At 53.9% G+C, this 17,925-nt stretch overlaps 5 protein-coding genes across 5 annotated transcripts; all 5 read right to left on the reverse strand.

Annotated features, from left to right (window-relative positions):
* Positions 1–141: 141 nt before the first annotated feature.
* On the reverse strand, positions 142–3,651 carry TraAM80_03862 (uncharacterized protein; the record flags this gene model as incomplete). The annotated part of the gene is made up of 1 exon (XM_029380813.1): positions 142–3,651. One exon carries the CDS (start codon positions 3,649–3,651, stop codon positions 142–144), a length of 3,510 nt encoding a protein of 1,169 aa, XP_029239346.1.
* Positions 3,652–4,059: 408 nt separating this feature from the next.
* On the reverse strand, positions 4,060–4,815 carry TraAM80_03863 (uncharacterized protein; the record flags this gene model as incomplete). The annotated part of the gene is made up of 1 exon (XM_029380814.1): positions 4,060–4,815. One exon carries the CDS (start codon positions 4,813–4,815, stop codon positions 4,060–4,062), a length of 756 nt encoding a protein of 251 aa, XP_029239347.1.
* Positions 4,816–5,160: 345 nt separating this feature from the next.
* Positions 5,161–6,369, reverse strand: TraAM80_03864 (uncharacterized protein; the record flags this gene model as incomplete). The annotated part of the gene is made up of 1 exon (XM_029380815.1): positions 5,161–6,369. One exon carries the CDS (start codon positions 6,367–6,369, stop codon positions 5,161–5,163), a length of 1,209 nt encoding a protein of 402 aa, XP_029239348.1.
* A 640-nt stretch (positions 6,370–7,009) lies between these two features.
* TraAM80_03865 (putative glycosyl hydrolase) lies at positions 7,010–10,450 on the reverse strand (the record flags this gene model as incomplete). The annotated part of the gene is made up of 1 exon (XM_029380816.1): positions 7,010–10,450. The coding sequence occupies one exon, from the start codon at positions 10,448–10,450 to the stop codon at positions 7,010–7,012; it is 3,441 nt and encodes a 1,146-aa protein (XP_029239349.1).
* Positions 10,451–11,311: 861 nt separating this feature from the next.
* On the reverse strand, positions 11,312–17,923 carry TraAM80_03866 (uncharacterized protein; the record flags this gene model as incomplete). Its single annotated transcript, XM_029380817.1, has 1 exon — positions 11,312–17,923. A coding segment is annotated over one exon (6,612 nt), but the record flags the coding sequence as incomplete, so codon positions are not given.
* Between the last annotated feature and the right edge of the window lie 2 nt (positions 17,924–17,925).

Raw genomic sequence — 17,925 nt, forward strand, 5'->3', positions numbered from 1 at the left:
GTCGCATGCACAGTTGTAACACGCAGATACACCGATCTGGAGCATTTCAGTTCATGCTTGCTTGTGGTTCTTGTTGCTTCTCGCATTTTAAATGTGAATATCTCCAGTCACATTTACCTCAGAACGTTACCGTTTCGTTTGTTACGTGCTGCCATACGTGGGCAGCGAAACAACCTCGACACCTTCCCCCACCACCACCGCACACAGCGACCGCTCCATCAGGGATGCAACGGCAAGGCCACTGACGCCGCGGACATTGACACGCGTATGCCACGCCACATAAAGCATCTCCGTCCGCCCCGTAGCCTCCGACACCTCACGTATGAAAAGGCACGCCAGGCGTTCGTCGTTGACAGTGACAGCGACGTCGGTGTCCGCGTCGTCCCGGGGTAGCCCGGGGATCCAGCAGACCCCACGGGCGGCGGTGAGGCCGACGCGCACGGCGCACACCATTTCGATGGCCGACACTCCCACATGCAAAAGCGCCACCTCACCGGAGTCCATGGCAACAAGCACGCGCCAGACGGCGAACATATTCCCCTCCTCAGTTTTCATCTGCCTCGGCCCATCCTGCTGCTGCAACCAAGGCTGAAGTTGTCGTCCCACGGCAATGGCATTTACGGCGGATCGGGCCCACGTGAGGCGTGCCGTGACGCTTCCATCCGCCACACCGCAGACACCCAAAACACCGTTTGTGTCGCCCATCACAACAAGCCGATCTTTGGCGCTCAGCGTCGCGACCGCCATCACAGGCTTCGGCGTGGAGGCGCACAGCAACACCTTGCGACGCAGCTGCAAGCCCTCACTGAGAGAAAACAATCGCACTTTCCCATCGCTGCCTCCCACCACGATGTCTTCACATGTCACACAGACCGACAAAAAGCGCGGAACCCCACGGCCTTCTGCCTCACCACCAGCGACAGACTCTCGGTGTTGGCCCACGTGGGCAATAACACGCCAGCTGTGATGCATAGACCACTCCCATAGCGCCAGCGTCGCCAAGCCTCCAACAGTTACGAAACGCACACTACCACTGTCACCAGTTGCGGCACAAGTCGCCATCGCCAAAATATTTGAATCATGGGGCCCAGTAAAAGCTACGGGAGTGTCCATACACATCTGTGAAGAGTATGGGAGTGAGAACGCCGTGAGCATCGAATTCTCACCTCCACATATCACGGCAGATGCGGGGCTCGGAAGAAAGAGGGTGGTGTTGTACTCACGGCCAATGATGGCACCACCAAGAAGAATACGCGTCCCACTCAACGCGTCGCAGGTAAACCATTCAGCCTGCACGCCATCTGAGCAATGACACACAAACACAGGGATACCACCAACACCAGAAAGATCGGTTGAAATAGTTGCGGATAGCAACCGAGGGGCCCTTACACCGTGATACTCTGCAACCAGATACCAGCTGAAACGTGATGGATGACGCCTGTAGACGGAGATGTCGGTTCCAAACAGTGTCACGGCAACGGTCTCGCTATAGGCGAGAACGGAAGAAATACGCCACGGCAGCCGAAGCGGAGACGATACCGGAAGGATATCAACATTTCGACCTCCAACATGCAAGAGAAGAACACGAACTTCCCCCTGCGCAGACACCACCGTAATGCGTTCACAGGGACCTTTCATATGACTTGCTTGCCGTGTGACAGACGCGATAGCCCCCTGAAATAAACGCTCCCGAGGTAGCAGGTTTGTGTTCGCGCACGCATCCCCCATCGTTTGGACAAGATCCACGGAAATACAGCCGTCATCGTCGCCGACAAAAAGGCAAAGATACTGTTGTTGCAGCTCCGGATCCTGACCTTGTTGCTGTTTTTGTTGCTCATATTCTTCATGTTGCGTCACAAGCTGGGGTGCAAGCATACACATGCTTAGCGTTGTGGTGTGTACTCCAGCACACTGAGACGTCATCCACACCTTGGACGCTATCCCATGAAAAGGATCCACCTCCAACACAATGAGAACCCCACTGGCGTGAACGCTGACAAGCAACACTCGCTCCTGCCGAAGTATCCCTCGTACGAGCAACACCTTGGATGCCTGCGACGCTGATGCATGGAGTAGCACAACGACATCTCTCATTTCCACTTCTTCATCTTCTTCCTTCTGGCACTGCGGTTGAGCCCCAGTTGAACTGTACCACATACCGTACACCTTTCCACCTGTGGTGCCCAGTAGAGTGAGGAGGTACTGCTGCCGCCGCCTCCAGCACGATCCCACAGCCACACTGAGACATGAGGGCAACTCTTTCTTTGTACCCGTTATGGGAATTGGCAGTCGCTGCTCCTTTGCCGTTGCGCCCTGTAAAAAAACAATAAGCTCATCCTCTGTGCAGGCCAAGAAACTGCCTTCGTTGTCACACAGCACACCGCGCACATGTCTCCTCGGCTGCACATTGCGCAAGACAATCATCGCGCTTCGCCCGGGGCAGGGTGACACCGGGGTGTGGTGAACGGCACCATCGAAGCCACACGACACCACTGCGGTAGCGTCGGAGGCGGGGTTGCGCAGAAGAGCAACCTTATAAACGCCGCGACCGTCGTGCTGATGCCCACGATGTAGGAGCCTCACTGGTGCCACAGGCGCCACCTCTCCTTCAGCCGCTTCTGTCGGACTTGTCAGGGTTGTTGTTGCACGTATAAGCTCCTGGGAAGGAAAGCCAAAGACCTGCACGCTACCGTCCTCACCACCTGTGGCTAGCAACAGCATCCCGCCATGTTCAGCAATGAGCAGCAGCGACACATCGAACACCCGTCGCCGCGAGAAGGACGCGCCGACGCCCCGCCAACAACACTTCCACCTCATCCCCTCCATCATGCTGGAAAAGGCGGGAACGCTGTTGGAGACGTAAAGAGTCGCGGTGCGATCATCACTGCACGTAGCCACACAAAAGCGCACGTGGTCCGACGCCGCGATATCCCTCAAAATAGTGACTTTCACGGCAAACACGGCGCAGCCGGGGCGATGAGCAATGATCCACGAGATGGGGTTAACAGCACCATGCGTGATTCCCGTTTCTTCCTCATTATTTCGCCCCCGAGTACCCGCAGGGGGCACTCGCCAAACGGCAATCGAGCCAGCGTATGTGCCGGTAAAAACAGCCATGGCGGCATCGTCCCGCACCACGACGGCATCCGCAGCAAGCGCGACTCCCAGCCCAGTCACTGCATACCGCACCAGCAGCGGTGGCGTTGCTGAAGTATGCACCGAGCACAGGGTTTCCTCGCGAATAAGGTACGCAGAGTTCATGGCCGTAACCGCCAGGGCACCCCCACCCTGTCCAAGACTTCGGAGCCGCAGAACTCTTGCCATGTCGTCCAGTACAAATTGTGAGAGGTGACTGCCACCAGACCTCCCCTCCTGCGAGGAGGAGTTGGCAACAAAAACGGAATCACCGCTACCAATCAAAAGAATGATGTCCAGTGCGCCGGTGAGATCACTCACAGCATGTTGCTCAAGCGCTGTGATCACTGCACCGTGGGGAAGTTCCGCCGCCACCTGAAAGTCGGAACTGCTGCCAACGTCCGCATCACCTTCCAGCACACGGTTCCCAATCGCAAAACAAATACGCTGCAAGCCGATAGACACCGCGGTCACTGGCGCGTAAAGGATGCAACTGTTGCGGCTTGAAGACGGCATATACCATACCTTTCTATCCACTGCCCCTCACTTCCTCCCTCCCCCGCCCCTCACACACAAAACACAAAAAACAGACCACCCTGACTGCATGAATACACAAAAAAAAATGTGCGTAAAGGGAAAAAATGGAAGAATAAATGACGGGATGGGAAAAGAAGTAGAGGCATGCACAAAGCAAATAAGCCAATAAAAATAGAGCGAGGGGCGAAAAATAGATATGCAAAATCCCGTACACCACAAAAGAGATAAAAAAGAAAGAGATATAGAAGGGGGCAGATAGCACCAAAACACACAGAATAAAAATCCCATGTATGCATGGGTGCAAAAGAGCAAGAACAATAATAACACTAACACACCGCCCGTGGCGTACAGTACTTCATCCATGACCTCCGCCTGTCGCACACTAGTTTAAACTGCTTGCAGAGTTGCAAAATCGATCTCATGACATGTAATGGGCTGCTGCCCCATTTCTGGTTGCAGCTCTGGAATACAGGCATATTTTGATTTCAGGCTCGTCACGTACCGACAAGCCTCCACCTCGCGTAACGTCATCTTTTCCTCTTCGTTAGACTGTGCGCAGTACAAGCGAATCTCGGTCTCTCGTGGAGCATTTGTGAGATCGCAGAGATCACCGTTGGGATACCTTGTTGAGATGAAGCGATCCCCAAAAGGATCTATACCAAAGTGGAAGCTCAAGGATTCCTTTGATGGAGCCACACCAAGCAGAAAGCGCGTCGGTGAGCCCTGCGACTCTGTTGCCAACAAAACCCCATCTTTCAAAATCATCGTCGGCAGGTGCAGCTGCACCACCTCGTCGTTCCAACAGAATTGGTAGGTCCACCACCCATCAATGAAACGGACGCACACGTTGCGAAACCTTTCGTGAATGCGCTGAAGGAGGCGCGCTGGGACGTTACGGTTCACCGCAAAGAGCACCGCAGAGGTTTCTTGTTGCTGGGAAACCTCCGGAACGACACAAACAAACCTGGACCCATTGCTGAGGCGCAATGGGTAGTATTGTTCCTTGTGGAGCCCACGCGGAAGGGGATTCCGAGAAAAGAGAACTCTGTAATTAAGCCTCATAGCCTCCTCCAGTGGGCTGAAAGTTGCATCGCTCGGCATGAGGCCCAGAAGTGCCGCGAGTAGCAACCAAAGCAGCCACATTGTGGAATACTCTTTATTCGCAACGGAAAAAAAAATACTGTCATTATGGCAGGATACGGAAATAAGAAATCAAAGCAAAGCACCTCAACAGCCGCAAAAAGAATATGACAAAACACAAATAAGGGGGAGAGAGAGCGGCGGAAGTATCCCACAACAAAAAGAGCTTCCCGTCGATATCATCACCAGGAAATTGCGAGACACAAACAACAAAGCGAAATGACGTTCTCGCATCATCATCCTCCACACAGCAGAACAAACTCAGAAACACCTTCTCTCAACGTTCCTTTTTTCCTTTTATCCCTCTCGTTGCCGTTGTGCGTGTCTTTCTACACTGTGAATAACTCTTCAATCCGTCTCGCCACACGCTCTTAGCCCAGCGGGTAGGGACTCCAACATCCTGTTTTCCTTTAAAATTTCAGTCATGGCGTCCAACAAACGCCTTGCCTGTCGCCTGTCCATCACATCTGGTCGCTCTTGTCCAGAGAAACGGTGACGCCAGCTGCCCAAGTTTGAGTGAAAAGGCCGCAGGAGCCGAGCACACGTGTCGATTTGGCGCAACCCCTCCAACACCCTCACCGCCGTCTCCGCACGTTCCTTTTTCCCCACCAAAGACCTAAAAGCCTCACACAGTCCCAGCACTGCCCCATGCAAAGGGTCGACATGCGTTCGGGTGTGAAGCTTCGAGCGCTCCCTTTCTAGTACCTCAAGAACGACGACTGACTTTGCAGCCTGGCGGCTCATTGAGAGAGCGACGGCATAGTGAAGTCGCAACGGGGCGTAGTCAGGGTGGAGCGCTATAAGTTCCTCAAGAATAGCAGCACGGCGAACCTCCAGACCGCTGAGATTTGAAAACCCACTGCCGCAAAACTTCTTCCATCGACTACTTTTCTCGTAGTGAGCACACTCAACAAGAGGCATGTGTGCAACTGGCGCAAAGAGAGGCGACGCCGAAGCAGCAGCATTCGATGCATACAGTAACAACTGCAGTCCTGCCACCAGGGCCTCGCCGTGGGTTCCTGTTTTATCTAGGGCGAGGAAGTACTCCGGCAAAGCGGCCGTCAACGCATAGGTCGCAACAGCTATCCACCGCCAAATAAACTTGGGTTCCGCATGATATTCCTGCACAGCAGCATCCCAAGATTTCTTCTGCAGCAAGGGAGAGAGTGTTTCCAGAATAAAATCCGTTGCCATCCGATAGGTTTCCGCTGTATTCGTCACATCCCTTTCCGCGGCTATGGCCGTTGCCTTATCCGCTGCGCTGACCAAAGTGCTCTCCAGCGTCAAACCAACCCGCATCATACAATCAGTGACATGACTAATTGTGGTGACATTCCTCACCTCCTTCGCCAGATGCAGCCCAGTGAGAAGGTCCCTCGTATCGTTCACCCACACTACAGACAGGCTGTGGCCGTCCCCCCTCCGCCACAGGGCTGCCACAAGACAAAGGCACACAGCAGCCAGAACCGCCACTCCCCAAAAATACCTGCCAACTCCTTTTGCATCGCCGCGTGGCCCACCATGGGACTTCTTCCGCTGCGCTCTTCGTTCCACCATCAGCAAGTAACTTTCCAACAGGACTATTGACGCTGCGTCTTGTCCTCCTGTGCAGCTGTGTCTCGGCACCCACAGACCACCCCACTGTCTTTTTCTTCCTCCTGCCCTATCACATACACACATACATCAAGAACAAGAAAGAAATAGATGCCGAAGCGAGCAACATACTGTAAATGTGCTGATAATGCAAGTAAAAGCTCACACCGTCAGTTATTTATTTGATGCGTACATCCCTGCAGAAAAAAAAAGTGGAGGAGTAGAATAAACTCCCAACAAAAGTAGAATGAGCAGAGCTCCATTTCCGTTGCAGGGATGTGGCGTTGCCCCTTCAGAGCAGGCAGACAACCATCCAACAAGAGAGCGGGAGGGAGAAAACATCAACAACAAAAAACACCAAACAACTTCCCTCTACCGAGCCCTGCCCCCATCCCCCTACGACCGATCAATAAATTCCTCCATGAATTCAACCAACAGCAATGATAAAATAAAATAAAATAAACACAACGCACAAAACTCTCGCTATTCACCCTTATTGCCTTGTGCTGCCTCCCTCTCACGCCCCCTCACCCCCTCCACAACCATTTCGTTTTCACCGTCAAAGTGCCCATATTTGTTTTCGTTTTTCTTTTTCTGCCTTGTCTCAAGTCTCGAGAGTCCCACCATCAAAGCTAACCCAGATATCATTGGCAGGACGCAGATTGCTGCGCCGGGACGCTGTGCCACGGCCATAAATTGAGTAATCTCGTGTCGTCTTTTCATCCAACAGTGTCACTGTCAACTCGGAAAATTTTGAAATGTTCGTACACGGGACCGCCAGTGTCACAACCTCTGGGTCCTTTGCAACGTCTACAATCATCTTGAACTTCTCTAGGGCACTCTTCGAGAAGCCGTCGATACCGTCCATTACGATAACGGTGCGGGATGGGGAAGCGTTGAGTTGCTCGCACATTGAAGCAAAGTAGTCCATCTCAGGACGCCACCGCAAACCCATCTTCTCACCGTCGCCACCGTCGAGACAGCCGTCCAACATCAATACCCCTCGCGAAGCCTCATTTAGCAGCCAATGCCCGTTTTTACTTACTGTGACACATCCGACAGAAATACCGCTCTGACGCAGCTCTGATAGAAATTCCAGGATGCCCTCACGCGGACGCAAACCTCGGTAATGCACAATTTTGCGAAAATGATATTGCTTGCGTCGGAAGAGGCCGTAAATGGTGTTCTGGTCCATCGAATCCTCTGGGGTACCCAAAGACAAATTTGTCACACCCTGCTTGGCAAGAAACCGCTGAAGAGCAGGGAGGGGTCTGTCATGTTTCAGGTAAGCAAGATAAATTTCCCCTGTAAATTTGAACGAATGACCAACATTATCCCATAAAAAGGGTTCCAGTGCGCTCTTCCAAGCCTCATAGTGATAATCTTCGACGTCCTCAATAATGCTATCCATGTCAAAGACAACGCAATCAAAATCAAATACATGAACGTCACGGTAGAGGCGCACAGACGCCGGGATGCCCAGTTGAAGATGAATACGATTTGTGTTGGAGTGAATAATAATCAGTTTACTGTCGCCTTTGAGGCCTTCGACAACCTTGTAAGTTACCACTCGCCGTGTAACATGGACATGCACAAGACATCCACTATGCCTCACAGTGAATCGGTATTCATCCCATTCATCTGGTAGTATTGGATTAAAGTGTAGCACGCCCCGAAGGACCCTCATGCCTCCAAAACCACCTGTGAAGCACCACCACGAGCCAGCCTCCGCCACACTGTGCAGTCCACCGCCTGTGTTCTCAATCACGTTGTCAATGTCAACAAAAAGAGCACGGTTAAAGTGAAACATGGCTTTATCAATCATGCCCAATTGTGAGGCCACCACACTGAAAATCATGGAATTCAAAGATGAGTCGTTGGCGGTGATGGGCTCATAAAAATTGTAGTCCGCCAGAAGCTCATCTGTTGTAAACCGCTCAGGCAACAAGACCGAGGAAAGGATGACATCCGGCGTCCAACACACCTGATGGCGGTAGATCACAGAGGGGTCAAACGTTTGAATAAGAAACCCCTTTTTCTTTTTCACATCACAAAATCCCCACTTCTTCTTCCGCATAAAAAATTGGTCGCCTGGGTGAACACGATTTTTGGCATCAAAAAGTACCACCATTTTAGAAGCAGCCCGCTCAATCATGTGAAGATCCTCATCCGTAATTTGACACCGATCCTTCACCCTTTCCCACTCTTGCGGGTGCTTCTCCTGCATTTCCGACGCAAGCTGCACTGCCCACTGCATGTGATTTTGGGCCATAAGATTGGTGAAGAGATTGTTGTCACTTAAACCGCTGTATTCGTCTGGTCCTCCCACATACCGAATGTGAAATTCCCCCTTGTCCCAGGTTCCCCATATAATCCAGATAAGTACCGTGGAAAAGACGACATCCGCACCACCTTGAAGCAGCAACGCAGTGTCATTGGTGGCCATAACGTACCGCTGCATGGCGTAGGCAATGACAGCATTGCTGTATAAAAATGCTGCACAAAACGGCAATGGATAATTTTCCCCTCCGCTTACTGTACGCAATGGGTAAAGCGCGCCTCGTGGAAGGTACATATCTGCTGCAATGTTTCTTGCTTGTGGTAGCGTATCAATACGAAACTGCAAAAGGGCCCGGGCAGTTTTTGGATGTATATGCGCAAAAAAAGGAATGACGATGGCATCCACCTCCCAATGGTGCAAACCATTATCAAGCTCATTCATCAGTCCACGTGGCGGAGATTCCGTAGCATACGCCCGGCAAAATGACATGCACAGATGCAAAAGATTGAAACGAATAGCCCCCTGCACCGAAGGTTGATTCGTCTTTACACCAACGTCTGCCGTTTCCCAAAACTTTTCCACGATATTTCGATTTTCATTCAGCATGGTATCATACGTTACCCCCGCCGCCTCCCGTGAATGGTGAACGGCCAAATCACACATATCCTCCGGAGCCGCCTCCTCGTCGCTGAAGAAGGCAATATATTTAGTGAGCTCCAGCGTCGTCGACTCGTTGATGACGCTGGTATAAATCGTCTCAGTGCTATCAATTGTCTCCGCACATTTAGGGGCGAGACTTACAAAAGATTGTTGTTGCTGCAGCTGTGGCGTACTTGCAAGAGTGACTTCGTAGCGACCGGTGCTCGCCAGTGGATTTTCCGCCTTTGTGGAGGCAGGCGGTGTGGAGGCATTGATGCTGCAAAAATTTGCCAGTTGCAAGGAACTGGGGTCGGTGGATGTGCTGTAGCACGTCTCTGTCACCGCCACCACGAGTCGCTTGCAGCTGTTGCGTGTCCGCGCGGACACTGCCGTCGAGGCATCAACCAAGGTGTGCCGGGCGACAATGTTCTCCACCTTCAGGTGCCTTTGTGCATCCGCCGTCACCACCGTGCGGGAAACAATGCGAATGTCAGTGTTCGAAACATTCTTGGCAGTCACGGATAGCCTCAAGGCGGCAATGTTTTTACGCGAGAGAGAAACAAAGCGGGACGACTCAATCGTCACCTCACGCCCATGATTCGTCGACTGCCACACCAGTCGACGACGAAGTTCGCCTGTGCGAAGGTCCAACACACGCCTGTGCGAGAGGATGGTACCAGTCGCCACACTAACGTGTTCACTACCAACAAAAACGTCAACACAAAAGGCATCGGGTACACAAATAAGAAAACACTCACGCGCACAGGTGCCCACCATAAAGCGTCTGTGATTTTGCGCTAACAGTCGCTCCTCATATATTCCATTGATGTATGTCCCTCGAAATGCGTGCTCCGGCGAATGTGCACCCGCCGCGGATTTTGCATGCCCCCCTTTCTCCGCCAACCGTTTCCTATACTTGTGGCCATGATTTGCGTTACGGCCGTAAGGCGCCGCCATTTCCGCCTCTTCCGCGTACCCGCGCACACTCACGTGTCCGTTGCCCACAGAGAACAGGGACTCACTGATGAAAGCATTTTCCCCCTGCGGGAGCACCGTCTCAATGAGTTCCCATGACTCGCCTACCAGATGCTGCGCTAAATCTGTGTGTATCCGTGGTGAGTGCATCCGCTGCTTCTATGCCTACGCAACCGAGTCACTTTTTTTCCTTTCCTTCTGTTTTTAACTTTTCAAGTGTGCGCCGCTAGTGTGACCGCCCTGGAGCAGAATCCTTTCGTCCCCACGTTCCCACCCTTACTCTCTCTCCCTCACTGCCTTTTACTCCGTGCCACGTTCCCTGCACCCCTCCGAAGGCATAAAAAAAAGTAGAGAGACGCAGAAACTCAACAAAAGGAGCCACTGAGAAAAACCACATGTCCCACATAAATTCTCGGAGACAACAATAATAGTAATAACTAAACAAAAAATAACACCAACACGCGACCACAGCATTCGTTCACTGTACACCCCCATGTTCTCACAGAGCTCAATCCCAGCAGCGAAGGGCAGTGCAAAGAACGCCACAGTACAACACAACAGCACAGAAAAACAAAAACGCAGCGCAAAGCTCCTCAAAAATGCTGCTCATTGAATGCACCCGCAGTCCCAATGGTAGAGCGCACCCAAAACTCAAAACAAAAACATAAGATGGTGGAAAGGAAGCAGATCACATACGGCACGCAGTTGCAAAAGGGCAGGGGGTGCAAAGCCGCATGAAGCGCTAGACCGCGCGGTGTGGTGGCAGGAGCAGGGAGTGGGGTGGCACGTCCACATAAAAGAGCGTGCATAAACCACATCCCGCTCAGGGCCACACTACTCCCATGACAATTCGTGTTTCTTTTCTTTGCAGAGGTGGGGAGTAAGTTGCAACAATAAATCACCGGGCAGAAACAAAAGTGTACTGCGCAACTATCAGCAGTGGCGGATAGTGTCAAGGACGTAAAGTACACTTATCGTAAAAGCACATTATCCCCCATCTTTCCCTTACCCTCAAAGAGTTCGTTGGTTTACTGAGCCAAGCGTCGTCGATGCTGTTGAGTAGGATCGCTGCGGCCGTATCGTTCGTCGTATCGCTCCACGGAGCTCGGTAAATTGTCGCACAATAATATCATGGTCGGACCGATACTTCATTGCTAGCTCCCTTGCCTGCATGTCAAGATGCTTGTCTAACTCCTGCAGACTCTTCTCTACTCTACGGTCCTCTTCAATCTTGCGCTGCACGACACGGCGGAGCTCTTGAACGTGGTCTTGCACCCTCGCCTGGTCTTCCTCCGTCTGGCGGCGTTCATGAATAAGGCGGTTGTTTTGATCCATGAGCGCCTGCCACTCGGATGTCAAGACACGTCCACGACTCTCCAGCTGTGAGACAAGCTCCTGCACCGCATTGAACACCGCACGGTGATGTGGATGAGTAATGCACCGGGAGAGCGACACATCAGTGCGGCTGTTGTTCAAGTCTTGCAGCGACGCATCCACGATAGGCTGCTGCAAATGAAGGTTGTTGCTGGCATTATTATTGAAACTAATCATCGTGGTATTCGCGCTCAACACCTCCTCTACAAGACCGCCATGGCTATGGACAACACGTGTGAGTGCCTCCAGTAAATGATCGGTTGCGTCAAGTCCACGCTGCGCACGTTCCAGCCAGAGGCCAAAACTTTCCACCCACTCTGTCACCCGCTGCTCCGAGGATGCAAGGTCGATGGGAGGTATTTCCGCCACATGAGAAACGGCTTGAATAGCGTTATGCAGTAACTCCGCTCGCCCCGCTACACCACTAGCGGTCTCTTCAAGCCATGTGGCCGACTCTGGCAACGTCATCCCACGCAACTTCCCCGACGGCTCTACCGGGATTCCCAGCAGGCGACGACAGAGCATTCCCACATGCTGTACCTCGGTGTGAACGTGATGAAGAGAGGTTCCAGCTGAAACGAGAGACTCTGGCAGAAGTTGGAGTGGCTTGCTGCTTCTATCATCGCCACCATCATTCTCTCCTCGTGAATCGTGAGTGCCGATGTAAACCGCAATGTGGTCACAAAAGGTTCGATACAGGCTTCTGGCGTCCTGGGCCTGTTGCCGTTCCCGCACCTGTAGCAGCTGTTGTAGCGATTCCACCTTGTCCTCGATATCCGCACTGCGGATGGCACCAGAGCGGAACCTCTCTGTGATGTAATCAAGAAGCGAGCGAAGCCCTTGCAAAGCACCAGATACACTCGTGTCGGAGAATAGGGGTACCTGCAGCTTCATGTCATCAGCCGCCATGCGTAGCGCGTCCGTGAAAAGGGAATGCAGTTGACGAGAAAGGCTGTCATACTCCGCCGTCAACTTGGACTGATTGACATGCGCCAGCTGTTTGCTATCGAGCAACACACGCAGTTGTTCGTGAAGCTCCGCAATCTCTCCTGCGTTGACTGCAGCATTGCCTTCGAGACTTCGAAGTTCCTTCTTCAGCTCGGCGTTTTCGCGCTGAAGCGCTGTGAGTTTGTCATTTAATGTTGCCGTCCCAATACGATGTTGCTCCAACCGCTCTACGCACAGTTGGACAATGTCCGCTATCGTCACATCGTCACTGTCCTCAGGAAACACCAACTCACGCTGCACCTCCACGTGATTGTCCAAAATGCTCTGCACACGTCCAACAAGCTGCTCTGAGGCCTTCAACAGATCATCGCGCTCCTGCTCCACACCACGCAGACGCTCCGTTAACTGTTGTCGGTCTGCTGCATTCTCCTTGATTGTCACTTTCAACTCGGCAGAGACGCTGCTAGCCGCGGTGAGTTCCTCACGCGCCCGTATTATTTCTGCAGCCTGTTGCTGCAGGGTCGCCTGATTAGCAACGCAGACAGCCTTAATACGTTCCATGTCGGCGGGACAGCTTGGCAGCAGTTCACCCGTCACTTCCGCGATACTCCCCACAAAGGATGTTAAAACGCCCAACTCCTCCTCTAATGCCCGCCCCTGCAAGTCCAACTGCACCAATGACACCTTTGCCTCCTGCAGTTGTGTTTCAGTTGACGCGCAGACACTTTTCAGTTTGGTGTTTTCGGCTCGTAGCGCCTCGGTCGCACCTGTAAGGCTCTTCTTGTCTTCCAGCGCTGCCGATAACTTCTCCCGCAGGACCGCACCGAGTTGCACGGCATCGCCAGAGGCAGTTTCCCCGGTGAGCTCCACAGCCTCATGAAGAAGGCAAATCACTGCATCCATCTCGCGTTGATGCTCCTCGCCACGCCTCTTCAACTCATCCACCTTCCCTTCAAGCCCACTCTGGTGTTCCCCAAAAATGTTGAAGGCGTCTGATAAATGCTGAGCTGCGAGGGAGGCTCGCATGCTAAGTGGTGACGTCACTGAAAATGGAAATGAAGAAAACTCAGACGACAACCCCAAGACAACTCTTTCTGCTTTCTCTGTGAGACACAAGAGCGCAGCTTGATGTTCCTCGTCGGACGCAGTGACCCGCAGTACTTCAGCACGTAGCCGCTCCACTTCTTCCACGAGGCGGCACTGCTCCTCCTGCGCGAGTGCACGGAGGTCATTGCCAGCTGCGAGTGCCTTCCGCGATGATGCAAGTTGCTCCCTCAGTTCTTCCAGCTCTCTCGCGTAAGCGTCGTGTGCGGAGGCAAGAGTCTTTGCGGCCCGCAGCAACCTCCTTCCCTCGCAATCCTCATCATTGTTGCCTGCGGTGGTGGTGTTATCATCGGATTGAGCCTCGAGGCTGCAACCAATGGCACTGCTGCACGCAGCGATCGCCGCACGCAGTTGGTCACACTCGTGCATGGACTCAGTGAGTTTCGCCCGTAGCGCATTCTGCTTCTCTTTTTCCTGTGCCATTGTCTTCCGTGCGGTATCCTCCTGAGCCGCCATGGTCGCTTTCATCCGCTCCTCCGTCTCGAGCAGCGTTCGCTCAAGCTGCAGCACCCTCTGCTGATGGCTCGCAGAACTCGCCTCAAGTACCTTCGCCCCCCCCTCCAGCTGCCGCAGCTGCCGGAGCAAGTCATCTAGGTTCATGCAAAGATCGCCGCTGTGAGCATCATGCCCTGCCGATGCAATAAGCTGCTGAGCACTGGATAATATGCCGGTCAGGCGGCGCAGCGCCGCACCCGCGGCGGCGCATCGTCGCGGCAGATCATCGCCTGCGCTGACAGGAATCAGAGAGCCTGGCAGATAACTCATACTCGTCTCAATGCAGCCACGGTGTGACTCCACCTTCGCTCGCTCCGTCGCTAACTCCGCCCGAAGAACCTCCTCCGTAGCACGTCGCTCTTTGAGCTCTTCCACCGTGTGCATGGATGCCTCCAACACACTGCGGCCGCTGTGCACTGACTCAAACACCTCCAGCATCTTTCGCGTCTGCTCAGCGTGGCTAGCGATCCGTTCGACAGCCCACTCCGCTTCGGCACGCAACGTTGCAAATCCAGTTTGAAGTGTGGCCGACTGTGCTGTCTCTGCAGCTGCCGCCGCTACCGCCGGCCCTTCCGTCTGATGCGCACACCGCAGCTGCGCGGCAATCTGCTCCACTTGTTTCCTGCTTGTCTCCAACGTGGACTGTGCGTGATCAAACTCGCTCTGAAGCGCCATTGCTTTCTTCCTGAGCGACGCATGGCCTAAATACAACTCAGATAAGGCAAAGCCCAAGTCCGTAAGAAACGACTCTGCATGCAGCTCCGTCTCAAGACCAAACTTTTCCGCCCATTCCATAAGTGTTTTAAGGGCAGCGGCGCGCGTTGGTCCAGGTGTCTTAGCAGGAACCCCAAGCAGTCGGCTAAACTCCTGCGCTCTCTCCATCATCTCCGCCACACACATGGGTATGTCCTCAAAGTCAGTCGCAGAAAGCACATTTGCCACACGTGTGCAAATGGTCAACAGTGAATGTGTGTACATGGGGTAGCTCAGCACCCAGTTCTGCAGCAACTGCACCCGATGTTCGGCCTCCTCAAGGACGAGATGGCTTAACGCGACATCGCCTACAAGAGACAACATTTTCGCCACCCCTTCATCAAGTGACGTCACTTGGCACTCACGCAAGAATGTCTGTACTTCTTTTTGCTCCATTCGCATAGTCTCCAGCTTCTTCCGCATCTCCTCGTTCTCCGAGAGCAATGAGGACTGCACCTTTGATAAACTATCACGCTCACTACCGTACGTCCTATTCGTGTCCGCCATCTCTGCTTGTAGAGTGTTTATACGCCTCTCTGTGTCCTGCACTTGCTGTTGCATCTCTTCACACTCCGTCACCCTTGCCTGAAGCGCGTTACGGAGAAACTCCATCTCGTCCCGCATCTCCACAGCTTGCGCGGCCGCCTTTGTTTCCGAGTTGCGTAAGTGGTACTCAAGCTCACGCGACGTGGTTTCGCTTTCGCACAACTTTCCACGTAGTTCATCTGCTTCCGATGACAGCAACTTCGCCTTTGCTTTCGCCGACTCCAACGATCGCATGACAGTGAAACAGTGCTCCAGGATACTCTCAAGGCGCTCTCTACTCACCACGTGCAAGACGTCATTTTTTTTGTCATGCCCTACTCGCTCCTCCCCCACCGCTTCCTCTGCGGCAGTGCCGTCGTACAACGTAATGGCCGCCACACTTCCGGCAAACTCTGACAGATCTCGAAGAAGCTTGGCCGTTCTGGCAGTGGCTTGCACCTGCCGCTCCGTCGCCTCCTTCAGTTGAGATTCCACCACGGCGTACGTCTCGACCTGCGCAGTTATCACGGCATCATCCTCTGCCGCCTTGGCGTGCATGCGACGCCGATACTCCTCGGCAAGCCGCCGCGCCTGATCGAGAGCGTTGCGCAAACTCTCCACTTCCACACGACGCGCCTCCAGCGCACGGGCTGCGTCGCTAGCAATAGATAAGAGCCCATCACCAGCGCCAGAATGCTGATCCTCCTCATCTGAGAGCGCCTCCCGTAGCACTTGCGCCGATGCGGAGGCAATGTGCTCCGCTTCGCGTAGGCGCCGTGCAGCCGCCTGGGTGCATGACCTCAACCCATCACAAATACCCTCAACAGGTTCAGTGTCGCTGCCATCCTCCTCACTCGGAAGCACGGACAAGACGGCGCCATCAAGCGCAAACGCCAACACCCTCAAAGAGCTGTGCACGGCGCCCAACAATAAATTATGATTCCCAACACTCCTCGTTACTGTGGCAATACTCGAACGAAGCTTCGCCCGCAGCGAGAAGACCTCCGCCACGACCTCCCTGCAGTGTCCAGGGAGAAGCAGAAGGTCCATCGCACCAGCCGACATAAAAGCCAATGAAGACTCCGACACCAATGTCCCCTTCTCACCTTCGCCTCTGCGCGCATGCGCTAAAATGCCTTCGCACTCCACGATCACTTCTCGCAGTTCGCGTAGCCTATTGGAAGTGTCTCCAGCATGAGACACAAGAGATCGCGCAAGATACGGAACATTCGACCGCGACACCCCAACCCCCTCGCCGGAGTTCGCAGAAGAGTCTCCACCTCGTAGAACAACCAATGCTTGTTCACTAGCCGCCACAATAGTACCCAACTCACCTTCAACTCGCGCTCCAGCATCAGTCGACTCTTCAAGGGATTCCAATACGTGCGCCAACTGACGCACTGCTTTTTCCACAGCTCGCTGCAGCTTCGCAGAAAGAGAAAGTGTCGGCTCATCCAAAAGCTCAGGCGCCAACCGTGAAACTGCCCGCCTCATAACAAGCACACACTCAGCACGAGTCACCCCCTCATCATTCGAGGCCGATAAAGAACCATCACCACCACAAAGCTTGGCATAATAATCTCGCGACTCCAACGCCTCTTCCACGTAAAGATGAACACTATCCTCTTCACAATTTAACAACCCACAAACATCAACAATTGCACTCACGGCGGATGCAAAACGCCTTATGACTCTCCTAGGCAAGACAAAAAACTCCAACAAAAGAGCAACACGCTCCTCCATCTCTTCCAAATTCATCCTCAACTTCACATACAATGTACACATCTCCTTGGACCTCTCACGATAACGTTGTTCGCTCGCACGCAGTGCTTCCACTTCGCTGACCATCCGGTGGCACTGCGGCAGAAGCGATTCAGCCTCGTCGGCCTCCCACCGCATTGCGCCGCGCATCGCCATGGACGCCACGGCAGACTCCTCGCCCAGCCGCCCTAGCGCCTCCACCACGCGATCCCCGACAACCGTCACGTCCTCCTCGTTCTCCAAGGCAATGTGCTTGCCGCCCAGCGCACGCTGCAGGGCGTCCGCAGCCTCGCCCAGCTCGCTCAGCTTCGACACCAGCGCGTGCTCACGCACAGCAGCCTCGTCCAACCTGTCGAGCAACTCCACCTCATGCGCCTTGGCGTCCTCCGCGGCCCGCATAATGGCTGCCGCAGCGGGCTCGCCGTCGTCCTCCACGCCGAGGGACACCAGTGCAGCTTCGATGCCGTGCAGGCACTGCGCACGCGTTGACGGGTCCTCGCCATCTGCAGAGCGGGCGCCGGGGACCTCCTCGCCCACCAGCGCCCGGTAGCGCTGCTCGCTCGCACGCAGTGCTTCCATTTCGCTGACCATCCGGTGGCACTGCGGCAGAAGCGATTCAGCCTCGTCGGCCTCCCACCGCATTGCGCCGCGCATCGCCATGGACG

Source organism: Trypanosoma rangeli, assembly GCF_003719475.1.
Source record: "Trypanosoma rangeli strain AM80 chromosome Unknown Tra_15.4_contig_00105, whole genome shotgun sequence".
NCBI lineage: Eukaryota > Euglenozoa > Kinetoplastea > Trypanosomatida > Trypanosomatidae > Trypanosoma > Trypanosoma rangeli.